General features: G+C 43.3%; 1 protein-coding gene across 2 annotated transcripts; it reads left to right on the forward strand.

The window, feature by feature from the left end:
* Nucleotides 1–8,723: 8,723 nt before the first annotated feature.
* On the forward strand, nucleotides 8,724–17,267 carry LOC140480354 (cytochrome c). 2 transcript variants are annotated; one of them, XM_072575105.1, is made up of 3 exons: nucleotides 8,724–8,812; nucleotides 10,698–10,879; nucleotides 14,695–17,267. In XM_072575105.1, the coding sequence occupies exons 2-3, from the start codon at nucleotides 10,711–10,713 to the stop codon at nucleotides 14,841–14,843; spliced, it is 318 nt and encodes a 105-aa protein (XP_072431206.1). In that variant the 5' UTR covers nucleotides 8,724–8,812; nucleotides 10,698–10,710; the 3' UTR covers nucleotides 14,844–17,267. The 2 variants fall into 2 exon arrangements, with proteins under 2 accessions (XP_072431206.1, XP_072431207.1); XM_072575106.1 differs by lacking the exon at nucleotides 8,724–8,812 and adding an exon at nucleotides 10,443–10,524.
* The last annotated feature ends 339 nt before the right edge of the window (nucleotides 17,268–17,606 follow it).

The raw sequence follows: 17,606 nt of genomic DNA on the forward strand, positions 1-17,606 counted from the left end.
TTAATAAAACAAAACTTCATCAATCATCAATGACATTAACAGTCAGTCACATGTTTAAACCAACATGAGTGACTCATTGTCATTGCATGGGATTGCATGCAATCCACTTATTATATAACTTTATTCTCCTTCCACAATAAGATATTGCTATTTTGAATTCTAGCTGTAAAGAGGGGAGAAATCATTATATTTTTAAGGTATGCACATGAAAGCAAAATACTGCAAATGCTGGAAAAAATATTGTGCTGTGTTACCAATATTCCATGGAATTTTTCTAACACTGAGAGCTCCTCAAGAACAACAAAGTTGAGAAATTGCACACGAAATGAGCAAATGGACTAAGACAGTTATGCAATATTAATAAGATTTAAAGCTGAAATTATTCCACGAGGGTCACCAGGTGCCATTAGATATTAATATTGAGATGCTGTAAAGATTTGACAGTATATACAAAATTGTCTAATGCTGGAAAATAGTCTAGTGTTGGAAAGGGAGATTCCCCCATGAATGGTGAGATACAGTTCAAAACAGAGTTCAGCACCATGAAGTAAAATTATACAAAATATGCAATTGATATCATTACCTGTCATGCATTAGAAGCAATAAATAGTTGTTGAATATACTGCAGCTGCTGGACATCTGAAGTAAAAACAGAAGGTGCTGGAGAAACTCAATTGCTCAGTATTTTGCTGTCTTGGAGAATTGGTAACCAAAGCATAACAGTTACATTACTAGACAAGTAATTTGGTAGCTGAAAGTAATGCTGTGGTGATGTGAGATCAAATCTCATCACAGTAGGTGGATAGGTTAAATACAATTAAATAATTCTGGATTTATATAATGGTCATAGTAATGGTCATCATAGAACTTATGTACTTCACTAATGTCTTTTAGGAAAGGAAATTTGCTATATGTCCCACTAGCTGGAGAAACTACTATTATGAGAAAGTGGCTCTGTGAGGCCACAGCATTGTCTCCAAACTTTTGATGTCTTGTTGAATAAAGGCACGCCTCCTGATAATTTGCCCTTTCCACACTCTCTCAGCTAATAAATCAATAACACTCAATGTTGAACAGCATTTGGAAGAAGCAGTGAGCAAGAAATCAGAATATACTTTGGAAGAGGGGAGGCTTCAAAGTCTATTATAAAAATCATGCAGTGACACTATCAAACGTTCTCAAGGACAAATCTGTCAGATTGAGTCTGCTTTAGGCAAAAGAACTGATATGAGGAGAAAACCTACTTAACCTCATCTTTACCAATTTATTGGTATAAGTGCATCTGTCCCAGACAGGATTGATCAAAGGGACCACTACTCTGTTCTTGTGTAACCAAAGTCCTATTTTGTAAGAGCATTAAAATTCTGGAACAATCTTGTGATAGATGGCAGTTACAGGAGGGGAGAAAAACCACAGATGCAGTCAGGTAGATGGGTTACCTCCAGGAAAGGTAGGAGAGGTAGGCAGGTAATGCAGGAGTCTCCTGTGGCTATCCCCATCTCGAACAAGTCTGCTGTTTTGGAAATTATAGAGAGTGATGGACTTTCAAGGGATCTTCCCATGATCCCCACCCCTCTCCCATTTATCTTTCAGCCTTCTTGGCCCACAAACTTCATTCCTGATGAAAGGCTTATGCCTGCAATGTCGATTCTCCTGCTCCTCGGATGCTGCCCGACTGGCTGTGCTTTTCCAGCACCACACTTTTTGACTCTAATCTCCAGCATCCTCTCTTTCTCCCAATCTAGCATAAACAGCCAAGTTTCTGGAACTGAAGCTGGCTCTAATGTAATGAGGGGTACATCAGATTCCAAGTGATTGATTGTGATAGGGGACTCTCTAGTCAGAGGAACAGACAGACGTTTCTGCGGTTGACAGCCAGAAATCAAAATGGTGTGTTGCGTCCCTTGTGCCAAGATCAAGGATGTCTCGGACAGAGTGCAGAATATTTTCAAAGGGGAGAGGGACCAGCAGGACATCATTGTACACATTGATACCAATGACATAGGAAGGGAAAAGGATGAAATTCTGAGGGCAGAATATAGGAAGTTAGGCAGGAAATTAAAAAGGAGGTCTTTGAGGGTAGTAATACCTGGATTACTCCATGTGCTACAAGCTAGTGAGGGTAAGAATTGGAGGATGGAGCAGATGAATGGCTGAGGAGCTGGTGCAGGGGAGAAGGGTTCACATTTTTGGATCATTGGAATCTGTTCTGAGGGAGAGGTAACCTGTACAAGAGGGGCAGATTGCACCTGAACTGGAAGGGGACTTATATACTCACAGGGAGATTTGCTAGAGCTGCCTGGGAGGATTTAAACTAGTAAGTTGGTGGTGTTGGGGGTGGGGGGGGGGAGGGGGGGGGGGTAGGTGGGATGGGGTTGGTGGGACCCAGGGAAACAGTGAGGAAAGAGATCAATCTGAGACTGGTACAGTTGGGAAAGAGAGCAAGTCAAACACTCAGGGCAGGCAGGAACAAAGCAGAGAACAAGGTAGGAGTGATAAATTAAATTGCATTTATATCAATGCAGGAGGCCTAACAGTGAAGGTAGATGAATTCAGAGCATGATTTGGAAGATGGGACTAAGATATCATAAAAATTACAGAGATGTGGCTCAGGGATGGACAGGACTTGCAGCTTAATCTTCCTGGATACAAATGCCATAGGAAGGAGACAAAACAGGATGGGAAGGGGTAACGTTTTTGATAAGGGATAACATTATGGCTGTACTTAGGGAATATGTCCAGGGAAGTTATTTGGATGGAACTGAGAAATAAGAAAGGGATGATCACCTTATTGGGATTGTACTACAGACAGCCCCCTCCACCCTCCAATAATCAGAGGGAAACTGTAAGGAGATCTCAATTATCTGTAAGAATAATAGGGTGGTTATGGTAGGGGATTTTAACTTTCCAAATATAGTCTGGGACTGCCATAGTGTTACGGGTTTGAATGAAGGGGAATATGTTAAGTGTGTACAAGACAATTTTCTGATTCAGTATGTGGATGTACCTACCAGAAAAGGTGCAAAACTTGACCTACTCTTGGGAAATAAGGCAGGACAATTGACTGTGGTGTCAGTGGGGGAGCACTTTGGGGTCAGCGACTATAATTCTATTGGTGCTAAAATAGTGATGGAAAAGGATAGATTGGACCTAAAAGTTACAGTTCAAAATTGGAGGAAGGCCAATTTTGACAGCATTAGGCAAGAACTTTCAAAAGTTGATTGGCAGATGTTCGCTGGTAAAGTGAGAGCTGAAAAATGGGAAGTCATCAAAAATGTGATGAGAGTCCAGAGACAGTAAGTTCCTGTTACGGTGAAAGGCAAGGCTGTTAAGTGTAGAGAATGTTGGATGACTAGAGAAATTGACTAGGTCAAGAAAAAGAAGGAAGCATATGTAAAGTATAGACAGCAGAGATCAAGTATATCTTCAGAAGAGTATACAGACAGTAGGAGTATACTTAATAGGGAAATCAGGAGGGCAAAAAGGGGACATGAGACACTTTTGGCAAATAGGGTTAAGAAGAATCCAAAGAATTCTACAAATGCATTAAGGACAAAAGGGTAACGAAGCAGAGAAAAGGGCCCCTCAAAGATCAGCAAGGCAGCCTGTGTGTGGAACCGTAGGAGATGGGCAAGACAAGTATTTTGCATCAGTGTTTACTGTGGAGAAGAAGTGGAATATATCAAATGTAGGGAAATAGATGCTACAGAGGAGGAAGTGCTGGTTATCCTAAAATACATAAAGGTGGATAACTCCTCAGGACTTGATCAGCACTGTCCTCATGACCTGTCCTACCTGCCAATCTCCCTTCACCTATCCGCTCCACCTTCCCCTCTGACCTATCATCTCCATCCCCACCCCCATTCACCTATTGTACTCCTTGCTACCTTCCCCCACCCTCCTCTCTGACCTATCACCTCCATCCCCACCCCCATTCACCTATTGTACTCTTTGCTACCTTCTCCCCAGCGTTTCCCTCCCCCCCATTTATCTCTCCACCCTGGAGGCTTCCTGCCTCTATTCCTGATGAAGGGCTTTTGGCCGAAAGGTCGATTTTCCTGCTCCTCGGATGCTGCCTGATCTGCTGTGCTTTTCCAGCACCACTCTGATCTAAAAGATGTCCTAGAACAGCATGGAAAGCTAGGGAGGTGATTGCTAGGCCCCTTGCTGAGATATTTGTATCATTGATAGCCACAGGTGAGGTGCCAGAAGACTGGAGGTTGGCTGATGTGGTGCCACTACTTAAGAAAAGTAGTAAAGAAACACCATGGCACTATAAACTGGTGAGCCTGACATTGGTGGTGGGCAAGTTTTCATAGAGTCATAGAGATGTACAGCACAGAAACAGAACCTTCAGTGCAACTCATCCATGCCAAGCAAATATTCTAAATGAATCTAGTCCCATTTGCCAGCATTTGGCCCATATCCTTCTAAACCTTTGCTATTCATATACCCATCCAGATGCTTTTTAGATGTTGTAATTGTACCAGCATCCACTGCTTCCTCTGGCAGGTCATTCCATATACGCACCACCCTCTGCATGGAAACATTGCCCATTAGGTCCCTCTTATATCTTTCCCCTCTCACCATACACCTATGCCTCCTAGTTCTGGGCTCCCCGACCTCAGGGAAGAGGCTTTGTCTATTTATCCTATCCATGTCTCCCTCATGATTTTATAAACCTCTATAAGGTCACCCCGCAGCCTCTGACGCTCCAGGGAAAACAGCCCCAGCCTATTCAGCCTCTCCCTATAGCTCAAGCCCTCCAAGCCTGGCAACATCCTTGTAAATCTTTTCTGAACCATTTCAAGCTTCACCACATCCTTCCAATAGCAGGAAGGCCAAAATTGCGCACAATATTCCAAAAGTGGCCTCATCAATGTCCTGTACAGCCACAACGTGGCCTCCCAACTGAATAGACTGAGGCCATTTGCCTTTGATCGTCAAGAGTCTGAGGATTGACCTCATAGAGGTTAAAAAATCATGAGGGGCATGGTTAGGGTAAATAGATAAGGTCTTTTTCCTGTGGTGGGGGAGTCCAGAACTAGCTGGCATAGGTTAGCGTGAGAAGGGAAAGATTTAAAAGGGACTTAAGGAGCAACTAGGGAAGTGTAGGAGGCTGGTACAATTACAACATTTATAAGGCATCTGGATGGATATATGAATAGTAAGGGTTTAAGAGGGATAGAAACTATGCTGGTAAATGGAGTAGATTTAGGATATCTGGTGGGCATGGATGAGCTGGACCGAAGGATCTGTTTCTGTGCTGTACATCTCTCTGACTCCAGGACTATGCTATGGAGCTGCTCTCACTGGGCATAACTAGCATAGTGTGGTGGACTTAGTTAGGGTATGTTTGGATAACCAAAGAAAAGAGCACGACCTGAATAGTCTTTCAGTAATGCAACAGCATATGTATGCCAGTTACCTTGTATCGGTCTATGACGGATAGATGGTGATTCCCCTGCAATGTACAGTGTATATAGATGAAGGTACTCCTATATCAGTGTATAATATATGTAGGTGGAGATTGCCCTGTATTAGTATGTAATGTATATATGGGGATTGTTGTTTAATAGAGTATAGCGTATACAGATAGAAATTGTCCTTGAACAGTGCATCGTGCATTCGAGGTCTTAGACGACAGAACATGGGAGAGGCTGGACCAGCCGCTATCTCTGGATGAGCTGACCAAGGCCCTCGAGTCCTTCGAAAAGAATAAAACTCCCGGAAGCGACAGCTTACCAGTCGAGCTCTATTCTGCTCTGAGGGACTTGATTGGCCAGGACCTGCTGGAGGTGTATGTCAGTATGCTTCAGGCAGGTACCATGAGTGAATCCATGAGGAAAGGCATCATCACCCTCATCTACAAGCGGAAGTGGGAGAGGAAGGAACTCAAAACTTGGAGACCAATCTCACTGTTGAATGCGGATTACAAAATTCTGTCAAAGGTAATCGTCAACCGGGTCAGGTCTGCTCTGGGGTCGGTGATTCACCCCGACCAAACCTGTGCTGTACTGGGCAGGAAGATCGCTGAGAGTCTCGCACTCCTCAGGGATACGATCGCCTACATGCAGGACAGAGGGTTGGACACCTGCCTGATCAGCCTGGACCAGGAGAAAGCCTTTGACAGGATATCACACAGGTATATGAGAGATGTTCTCTCCAAAATGGGCTTTGGGGAGGGAATCTGCAATTGGATCAGACTGCTCTACACCAACATTGTCAGTGCAGTCTCAATCAATGGGTGGGAATCAGATAGCTTCCCAGTCAGATCTGGAGTCAGGCAGGGCTGCCCTCTCTCTCCTGCCTTGTTTGTGTGCTGCATAGAGCCATTTACCGAGTCCATCAGGAAGGATGCGAGCCTGAGAGGGGTGACTATTCCTGGCAGCGGGGGCCTGCAGGTTAAGGCCTCCCTGTACATGGATGATGTTGCCTTTTTCTGCTCGGATCCGCTGTCCGTGCACAGACTCATGTGAATATGTGACCAGTTCGAACGGGCCTCGGGGGCCAAGGTAAACCGAGGCAAGAGCGAGGCCATGCTCTTCGGGGACTGAGCCGACCAATCCTCTATCCCCTTCACCGTCAGGACCGACCACCTGAAGGTGCTGGGTATTTGGTTCGGGAGGGAGGGCTGGGGCGTGCGCCAAGACCTGGGAGGAGTGTATCAGCAAAGTGAGGCAGAAACTGGGCAGATGGAAGCTACAGTCACTCTCCATCACGGGTAAAACCTGGTCATCAGGTGTGAGGCACTATCAGTGCTGTTATATGTGGCACAGGTCTGGCCTATTCCCAGAACCTGTGCCGCTGCAGTCACCCGGGCCATCTTCCAGTTTATATGGAGGTCAAAGATGGACCGGGTCCGAAGGGACTCGCTGTACAAAGATCTGGGCAACGGGGGAAAAAATACACCCAATGCCACCCTCACCCTGATGGCCACCTTTGTGTGTGGCTGCATCAAGCTGTGCGTGGATCCCTGGTACGCAAACACCAAGTGTCACTACGTACTGAGGTTCTACCTGTCCCCGGTGTTGCGAAGGATGGGCCTGGCCTCGCTGCCGCGGAATGCTCCGAGTAGTTGGACCGTTCTGTATCATGTGTCCTTCGTGGAAAAGTTTATGAAGAAAAACACTTTTGACCACAAGTCCATCAGGAAGTGGTCAGCACGTGGTGTCCTTGAGACTCTTCGGGAAAAGGAGAGGGCGGATCCTGTCGAGCGGTTCCCTGAGCAGACTGTCAAAGCCATTTGGCAGAATGCCTCATCGTCAGAACTTTCCAACAAGCACCAAGACATGGCTTGGCTGGTGGTGAGAAGGGCTCTGCCTGTGAGATCCTTTATGCATGCCCGGACTCTCAGCCGCACCACACGCTGCCCTCGAAGTGGCTGCGGTGGGGACGAGACTGTCACACACCTCCTTCTGGAATGTGCCTATGCAGAAGACGTCTGGAGAGGAATGCAGTGGTGTTTGTCAAGGTTCGTCCCGAGCAACGCCGTGACGCGGGACTCCGTGCTTTACGGCTTGTTCCCCGGGACGCACACTGAGACGAACATCAACTGTGCCTGGAGGATCATCAACTCAGTGAAGGACGCTCTCTGGGCGGTCCAAAACCTGTTGATCTTCCAGCTGAAGGAGTTGACCCCGACTGAGTGTTGCAGACTGGCACATTCCAAGGTCCAGGACTACGTGTTGAGGGACGCGCTGAAGCTTGGGGCAGCTGCCGCCAAGGCACGGTGGGGGAAAGACCACCGTGTAACGTCTGCCTGCCTAAAGAAGAATAGGGGGCTCACGCAGTCATTTGGGCTCTGCTGATAACTCAGATAAAAATGTAATCGGACACGCCTGTAAATAGGAATGATTACTCTGTTTCAGTATGCAAACAAATGGAATGTTTACATATGTATGGCATGTCCAACTGTACAAGCCATCAAAGTATTTTATGAATAAAGTATATTTTTGAAATAAAAAATAATGCATTCAGATGGAGATTGCCCTTGAACAGAGTACAGTGTATGCAGTTGGAGATTGCCCTTTAAACGTGCATAGTGTATTCAGATGGAATATTGCCCTTGAACAGGGTACAGTGTATGCAGTTGGAGATTGCCCTTTAAACGTGCATAATGCATTCAGATGGAGATTGCCCTTTAAAAGTGCATAGTGTATTCAGATGGAATATTGCCCTTGAACAGGGTACAGTGTATGCAGTTGGAGATTGCCCTTTAAACGTGCATAATGCATTCAGATGGAGATTGCCCTTTAAAAGTGCATAGTGTATTCAGATGGAATATTGCCCTTGAACAGGGTACAGTGTATGCAGTTGGAGATTGCCCTTGAACAGGGTACAGTGTATGCAGTTGGAGATTGCCCTTTAAACGTGCATAATGCATTCAGATGGAGATTGCCCTTGAACAGAGTGTATGCAGTTGGAGAGGGCCCTTTAACTAGCTCATAGTGCACTCAAATGACGGGCTGTGAACCTGGGTCTGTTCCCCACACCCCTCTCCAGTGATTTCCTGACGTATGGTAACGTCAGCGCTGGCGATGCATTGTGGTCCGGGCGATCACCCTAACCCTGATGCATGCGCGTGTGTGTTGTGGGAGGGGGGGGGTTGAGGGGCCGTGTCATTTGACAGCGCTGTCGACCAATCGGCGGCGGGGACGGCGCCGCGGCTGGTCACGACGTGCAATGAGCAGGCGGGAGGGGCGGGACTTCCTGTGCGCTCTCACACACTCTTGGCTGCCGCGGATAAAACCCGGAACGCGGCCGGCGTGAGGGACGACCTTGAGTGCGGGAGCTGGCGGTTGGGAGTAAGGTGAGGCCGTAGGCTTCGGTGTGGCGGCGGGCTCTCCTGCCTCCCTCTTCCCCCCTCCCCCCCGCCGGCGGTTGTTTCTCGGGGTGAGCTGACCGCTCGGCCCTTCACCTGTTTGACCTTCCCGGGGTTTGGGGGGGGGGGTGGTCCGTGGTCCCCGGTCCCCGGTCCCCTGTCCCCTGTCCCCTGGTGGTCCCCGGTCCCCGGTCCCCTGGCGGTTTTGCTGCTGCTCGCGAATGTCCTCCGAAAGGAGCCGGTGCCCCGGGTCTGTCCCAGCAACGTGGCTGCTGCCTCTTCCCCCCCCCCCCCCCCCGTCTGTGTCCCTGAGCCTGGGGACAAGTGCCGGGCAGTGTCAGGCCGAGTCACTGAGCCTCCCCTACAGGGAGGGGGGGGGTGGGCCTTTCCAGTTAGTCCTGATCCCAGGGTCGGACCAGTCACCGCTCCGGGCTTCACCACGTTGTCTGACTCCCCTGGGTCTCCACATACAACTGTGTGGTGTCTGTGTGTGTGGTGTCTGTGTGTGTGACCCTCTCTATCAGTTTCTCTGGAAAAGCTCAGCAGATCCTGCAGCCTCCGAGGAGCAGGAGAGTCGACATTTAGGGCATGAGCCCTTCTTCAGGAGTGATGCCCGAAATGTCGACTCTCCTGCTCCTTGGACGCTGTCTGACCCGCTGAGCTTTTCCAGCAACACACCTTTTTTTCAGCTCTGATCTCCAGTATCTGCAGTCCTCACTTTTCTCCTGCTATCAGTTTCGGTCTTACTGCCTCACCGGGAGTTCCCAGAATCGCTGGGGCAGCCTGTCACCTGGAGGGGGGGGGGACCGCAACCTCCTTTTCTATTATCCCTTTTTTAAAACTGCTTGTGGGCTCTTTCCCTACTTTTAAAGAAAAATTTAAAGTAAACTCGTCAGTCTTGTCTCCAGGTTTAGTGCGATCTCCGGTTTGTCCTTCTCTCTCTCTCTCTCCGCCTTGCAGCTCCGAATAGGTGGAGCAGACGCGCACACCGGTGATGAAATTATGACTCAGAATGAGCCAGTGGTTTCTCGTAAAAATGATTTAAGTTAATGGAAGGGATTTATAAAGTGGTGGGGGCGGAAGAAGGCAAAACTTATTGAAATCCTGTTAATGCTGCATGGGGCTGTTACATGTCCTCCATGCTGAATTAGTCTTTCACCATACTCTTCCCACCTGTTTCTGCCCTAATGAAACTGTTCAGGAGGATCTGATTTTACCTTCAGTACGAGATCAGTGGATGTTGCCTCTGGCCATGCCACAGTTCATAGTGTGGCAGTTATGAAGTGGAATTTCAGACAATCCATTCTGTTTGACCTTGGGATAAGGTTCTGTTTAATTCAATTGATCTATTTCAACTTTGTCTTTCTGACCTTCCTTCAGCACTCGCTGAGACCTTGTTTGTTACTAGGATTTAACTGCTCAAACTTTTCTGGACAGTCTTAATTCCAGTCTTCCATGAATGTAGTTTCTCTATAGCATGGGTTGCTGTTGGCCAAATGCACACTAAGTCCCTATCACTTTGTTGATGTGCATTAACTCTTCAGTCAAAATGAAGACCTCAATGTAAAGTTTGACCAGCTATTTGATCTCATTCTGCTTTGTTTTAATTTAGTTCGTGCTTCAGATTTGTTTTTTTGCGACATGTTTTTGGCTACAGACTGGCTGCTTCAAAGCACAAAGATTACCTATTGGTGGTATAGGTAGGCTTTATGCTCTTAGTATACTATACTGTTTAGAAAGCAACATGTTTACATGCAGTGCTTTTATGGTTAAATATCCATAAATTCAAGGTGGTGCCATAGATATTTTGTGAACATTAGGCTTAAACACTCATTTACTAATGTTTCACTTGCTTTTGCTTCCCCCCTCTAAGCAACTAAAGCAAAATGGGTGATGTAGAGAAGGGCAAGAAGATCTTTATCCAGAAGTGTGCACAATGTCACACGGTTGAGTGTGGAGGCAAGCACAAGACTGGGCCAAATCTATGTGGCTTATTTGGACGCAAGACTGGACAAGCTGAAGGATTTTCTTATACTGATGCAAACAAAAACAAAGGTATGTAACTTTTTTGGTATGGTACCTGAGTAACTTTAACTTTTTTCAACTCGTGAATATTGAATCTATAGTTGCATAACTAACATGGCTTGAAGGTAGCTTAATAGCTTAAGTGGGGCTTCACCTTTCCAAAGGATTTGGAAATGTCAAGTTGAATAACTCATTTCAGTAAACAGTGTAATTCAGGGTGGTTAATTGAATTTTTTACCACAACATTAAGCAAATCTGCAAAGCTAAGTTTGCTTAATGATCTTCCAAAAAGATTTAAGATTGAGATGAGCAAATGTTTTAAGACTAGCAAGCAAAACCTGCAAATTGACTACCTGAAGTTTTAATGAGAGGTCACATTGGATAGTGGAGACAACTGAGTAGACCTGTTAGCTTTCTCCAATTCATCACAAATTTACTTGTCTTGAGCTTTCCTCCATGCCTGACTGTCTAGATTTGGCCTCATATGATTCCAAACTCTAAATGTGGTGCATTTCTCATCTGGCTGCATCTGAAGGCAGAAAATACTATAACTAGATTACTTTGGTAGCAATAATCATTTGCTGGCCTTTTATTGATACTAGTAAAATATTGCTCTCAACTAACTGGAAACAGCTGTTGAATCGCCTAGCCTAGCTTGGTAGTCAGAAGCACTTCAATCCTATCTCTGACTTAAGTTTCAAACAGTGTCAGTTTGAAACTTGCCTATGAGCAGGTTCTATCGGGAATGAATGAAATTGAGCTGACCATTTGAGATTGAGGATTGTTTCAGGCAATTGACTCTGTCCTAAAGTTGAGGAACATGGCACAAGAACTAGGAGCAAGAGTAGGCCATCTGGGCCTTTCAGCCTGCTCTGCCATTCAGTAGATCGTAGCTGACTTTTTTGTGGCCTCTGCTCCACTTACCCACCCTCTCTCCATAACCCTTTTATAAAACTGTTCAATCTTGGCTTATGCACTTACTAAGGAAGCCTCAGTCACTTTGCTGGGCAGGGAATTCCATAGATTCACAATTGTCTGGGGGAAGTTTCCTCTTGCTTTCAGTCTTCAATCTTATCCCACTGACTGAGGCTATGCCCTCCTGTTCTAGTTTTAACTGCCAGTGGAAACATGCTGTCTGCTTCTATCTTATCTATCTCTTAATTTTCTGTTCTAGAAGATCCCCTCTCTAAATTCCAGGGAATATAATCCCAGTCTACTGTCTCTCAAGCCAACACCCCCCCCGCCCATTCTTCTACAACCAACCTCAAACTTTTTCTGCACCCCCTCTAGTGCCATACATTCTAAAGGAGAACAAAACTGCACAGTATTCCAGGTGTGCGCTCACTCTGTGCAGCTGCAATATAACCTCAATCCCTTGAGCAAAGGAGGACAAAATTCCATTTGCCTTAATTACATGTTGTACCTGCAGGCCAGCCTCTGATTCATGCACAGGGACACCCAGGTGCCTCTGCATAGAAACATGCTGCAATTTTTACCATTCAAGTAATAGTCCTTTGTTCCTACCAAAATGGATGACTTCACATTTACAAACTTACTCCATCTGCCAGACCTTTGCCCACTCAAACTTTGCAAAGTTTCTCAATCTCTCGCACACTTTGCTGTACCACTCATCATGGTGTCATCCACCAACTTTGACACTAAATGTGTCCATGACTCCAAATCATCTGTAAATTGTGAATAACTTCAGTCTCAACCCTGAGGCGTATGACTAACGGCTGCCAACCAGCAAAGTACTCATTTATCTCCACTCTTTGCTTCCTGTTGGTTGACCAATCCTCAATCCATGCAAATACATTGCCAGTAATGCCTTGCATCTTTATTTTGTGCAGCACTTCCTCAAATGGGGCAGATTATCTAACTCTAGTAATTTGATTTTACTTGCTGCTTAAAGCATTTTGAAGTGAAGACTGGAATTTTGATAGTTTAAGAAATTGTGAAAATTTCATCAATTGAGTTTGTGAAGCCAAAGACTGGTTATACACCCCTTGTGTTTATTAAAGTTGCACTTTAAGTGCTGACTAATTTCTTCCAGAATAAGAACTTGCTTTGCACAAATAAAATAAGTTATATGTTGCAATCTTACAGCCATGGAATGCATCCTAGAATACTGAGGAAAGTCACAGTAGTGGAAATTTGGACCTATGTTTGCATTAGGAATTATACTGAAGGACCACAAGGTTCATTCAGTAAAAAGTCACTAAGCTACTGGACAGCTACAAAACTTTAGCAAATGAAGAGTACTGCCATTTCTGGTATAGGGTTTTAGTTATATAGTTGTTTAATCACTACTGCATTCTATCCTAGACAATGCAGTCCAAGAAGGAGGTATCAGCCTTGGAATGATTGCATCCAGGTGGAGTATAATGAAAGTGGAGTGAGAAGTTGTGAATTAGGAGATTAAAAGGGGGGATCTAGTTAGGTGTTTGAAGATGGTCTCTGCAAAGAACTTTCTTCCTCCTTAACTGGCAATGTTAAGATGAGAGCAATTGAGGGTTGATGTCAGAAAATACTGTTTTTTTTTATCACATTAAGTGAATGCTCCAAGATAAAGGAGGACATCCAGCTCACCAATCTAATTCATCATACTCCTGAACCACCAGTCCAATGATGCAGACTTCAAAGTTAGTGCACTATGAATTTTGAAATGATACCCTGTTGCTGGTCTCCAGTCCAAGCAAATGTATATCCAAAACCGATTGAGCCTTGTTTCAGTATTACTCTAGATCTAGTTCCTTCTCATGAAATTTAATTCACTGCAACTTTATTTCTTGGCCAGTTTTGGATTGTACTAATATTATCACATGGAGTTTAATTTTCCAGACAAGCCCAATTTATGGCATTAAGGGCCATTTTTAGATGTTTTCAATCAATTTGTTTAAATGTTATGACTACTGAGGCAGCTGGAACTTGTCCCCTTCTCTCTCAAAGGTAGAGATGCTACCACTGGGCTACAAAAATCCTTTTAAACTCTAGTTATGATTTGTCTTCCAACCAAGACAAAAACTGGATTAATGAAACATTTTTGGTCTGATCTAGTTAAATTTTACTTTTTTCAAAGGTGGAATGGTGAAAAAACATGTTTAAGTTCTGATGTTAAAGGGGCAAATGATAAGATAGGCTAGTAACTAGACTGCTGACATCTATCCCAGAAGTCTATTGCATTTTGCTCAAACATTGAGTTCAAGACTCTGTCCAAATTTTGAAGGATATCAAGTCATATTTGTATACTTGAGGTTGCTTAACAATTGACTTTTAAAAGCTGGTTGAGCTCTGCATGGAACAGGTTTTTGACTATGGGCTGGAATTTGAGGTTAAAATACAGTGCCTGATGTTTCTTCAACTTGAGAAGTCTATAGTCCAACTCATTAGGATTTTCCCTTGGTTCTGTTCTTGTTAAATCTATTCTGCTTTTGTCTCCTCAAATTCTCCAATATTTGAGGTTCTCCCCTTTGTTTTTAATCTGGTGAAATGCCCTCTGCAGATAGGGAGTGTGCATGTGTGCTAATTGAATAAAACTGAATGCATCCCTGTGTTCACCTTCCATAAATAGTGATTAATTTACAGGATGAACCTTGATTGTGAAATTAAGTAACTGTCATATTTTTCAGCACTTTCTGGTAATCAAGTATAACTTCTGACCATGGCCACCTAGGCTAGGAACACTGAATTTCAGTTGTACTCCCATTTCCCTCCTCAGACTTAGATCAACAAAGCCTGTGCTTTAGATTTGAGCAACTGGGAACGCTTTGCTTAGCAAGCTGTTTTCCTTCAGGAAGGAGAAACTTGTCTTCCATTTGAAGATAGTGCTTATGTTTTCTTTCCAGGTATTATCTGGAGTGAGGAGACACTAGACACCTACTTGCAAAATCCGAAGAAATATATTCCAGGAACAAAAATGATCTTTGCAGGTCTCAAGAAGAAGAGTGAACGTGAAGACTTGATAGCTTATCTGAAATCTGCCACAGCCAAATAACTAAGTCTGTTGCCTTATTTATTGATCGGTTTAGATTTGACTCCTGATTGAGCAACCTCTGTTAATGTTGCAGTTGAATTTTTAACTGTCTATGGTTTTTAACCATGTGTCTAATTCTGGCATTCTCTACCACCCTGTAACACTGCATTGTTCAATTTTTAAATTTGGAAATCATGATCCTTTCAACTAGTAAGAATAAAAGGGACTGTCAAACCACTTTTCATTGTATTGTCACTAATATAATTATCATTGGTGATTAGGAAGATTTGTAAATATGCTGTTTTATTGGATTTTCTCAGGCTTCCACAATTCCCAGTTAAGTGCTAAATGTGGTTCTACTGAATCGACTGCCCTCAGAATATATTGGCAGTCTCTGGAACAAGTATTACCTTTTTTTTTAAATGGGCAATTTTGACTTCCAAGCAATAATGTTTGAAAATTTTTCAAAGCTTAACCTGAACATTAGGTTATAGTCCAATGGCTGTATTTGTATGTACTCTTTCGGAGTGCTGCTTGGTCACCGGGTAGCTGTGACCTGATGAAAGCGGTGACACAGCTACCTGATGAAGGAGCAGCACTCCAAAAGCTAGTACTTACAAATAAACCTGTTGGATTATGGCCTGGTGTCCACCCCAGTCCAACACTGGCACCTCCATGGAAAATGTTTAGTTAACAAAGGCAGGTTTAGAAGTGTATATCATGTCAAAGGATTGATTTTTAATTTGTCCAGCATCTTCAGTGCCCTAAAGATTCAACATCAGATTGAAGTGTTAATCTGAGCACTTCTTTGTCTGATGGCACCACAAATGGTGAACTGTAATTTTTGATTACACAATCTCAAAATTGACATCAATTTGTGTGGCACATGTTAGGCATAACTTTGAGCTACTGTTGCACTATTCTTGACACCAAATTGGCATTTGTTCTTAGATTTTGAATGAGTTGTATGTTTTCTCCTAACTGACCTCAGGTAGAGGCCAGTGAACCTAATAAAATTCCACACTTGTATCTATCTTAATATTTTGGTTAAACTTTATCACTTCTAATCCATTTTAGATTTGTACAGAACAGCTATGAATGTTTTAAGTCAAATCAGGTTCTTAAATTTCATAGGAAAATTGTATCAATCATTTTGGATTTATTCTTGACTTGCATTTGCATGTATAGATTGTTTCTCATTTGCATTATTGCTATTGATTATATTAACTCTTGGTGCCCTTCCTAATGACTAGGCTTATTCTCAAGTGGCTCTTTCTATGGTACTGTGGTATGTTCAATTTTAAATGTTACCACTTATGGCACTGAACCAATTACTAGTCCCCTTATATTTCCACAATTTCTTGATCTCTATTGAGAGTAGTTACATTGACTTCTCATCCTGAATACTAGATTTTATGAACAGTATAACTATCCAATTTCAATTCACTTTTAATAAGCAAGTCAGCAGTTCACCTAATTTACATATTCCAGTTTGTTTTAGACATTTTGGTGACATCACTTTATCATTGATCATCTTTTTAATCTCAACAGTGAGCACCTCTGGTCCAGATACCTCCAGTTTTGATTACCCCCTACTTGGACAATTGAATACCTGATTTAAAAACCCCAAAATGCAATGTCAGATGTGTACTCTTACACTGAATGCAAATTAAAATCCATTGTTGCTTTTGGCAAAACATTACATCACCATGGGGGCTGCTGGTCTAAATGCCCTAAGACTCTGGTCTGCTTGTTCACTTTTTCGTATTGTGAAGCATTAGTCTTTTGGCATTGTAATGGGTCTTTTTAGTACCTTTTGAGACACTCTTTACTGATCTGGATTGTAAGAAGTTCTGCTTGTGCAATATTGAGCAAGGTGAAAGGACAGGTAGCCAGTATTAACTATGTACCAGTTGAAATAGTCTCATTTTTTAAATTCCTTTACTGCTATTGTCCAGTCCCTTGTGTTAGACTAGTTTTGGATTTCCAATCTGCAACATTAAATTTGGTATTTAAACTTCAGCAAAGCAAAACTGCACTTTGGTTTTTGATCAATATAAATTACAGGATCTAAGATGTACTTGTAATTACCTGAAATTGCATACAGCAGCTTGAAGGAGCTTTAATTCATGAACTGGCTATGAAGAATGCTTTCATACACTAACTCTCCAATTTAATTGGCCAAATTTCCCTCTCATTGGAAATTTGCATTTCCCAACTGCTGAAAGCAAAACATGAGTTTATATGACCTGTCAGTGAGGACTAGGTGGACTTCAGATTTTGAAATGTAGCTGCCTAACTGGAAAAGCTAATGCTTTCCTTCTGGTTCATTGAATAAACTTTGCAAGTATGAGTATAGATTAATGTTTCATATTGTAAAGCAGTGTATTTACCAGAATGTTTCAATTTTGTTCATGTGATTGGACATTAAACATTTGATCCAAATTTGCTAATTGTTGTTTTTAATGGTAATTGACTGAAACATGTATCCAAATCACCACAGTCAATGTACAAAAGTATGATTCTAATGGGGTAATGTTGCAAAACATCTAGTATGTAGATTACAAATGATCCCTTGCAGGCTTTGTTTTGGTATAAATGCTAAAAATCTAGTTTCAGATGGTCACAATCAAAATTAAGTGGCTAGAAATGTCATGTCAGCTTTGGCTCAACTCTCTTTTAGACCTGTTACTGTTGAGGACTTTTACTGTACAAAATCTTGAGCAAAACAAAAGGGCAGTTTCAAAATGTGACTATGACCACTGGATCTCATCACTCTTTTTT

The sequence above is a fragment of the Chiloscyllium punctatum genome, chromosome 8 (assembly GCF_047496795.1).
Source record: "Chiloscyllium punctatum isolate Juve2018m chromosome 8, sChiPun1.3, whole genome shotgun sequence".
NCBI lineage: Eukaryota > Metazoa > Chordata > Chondrichthyes > Orectolobiformes > Hemiscylliidae > Chiloscyllium > Chiloscyllium punctatum.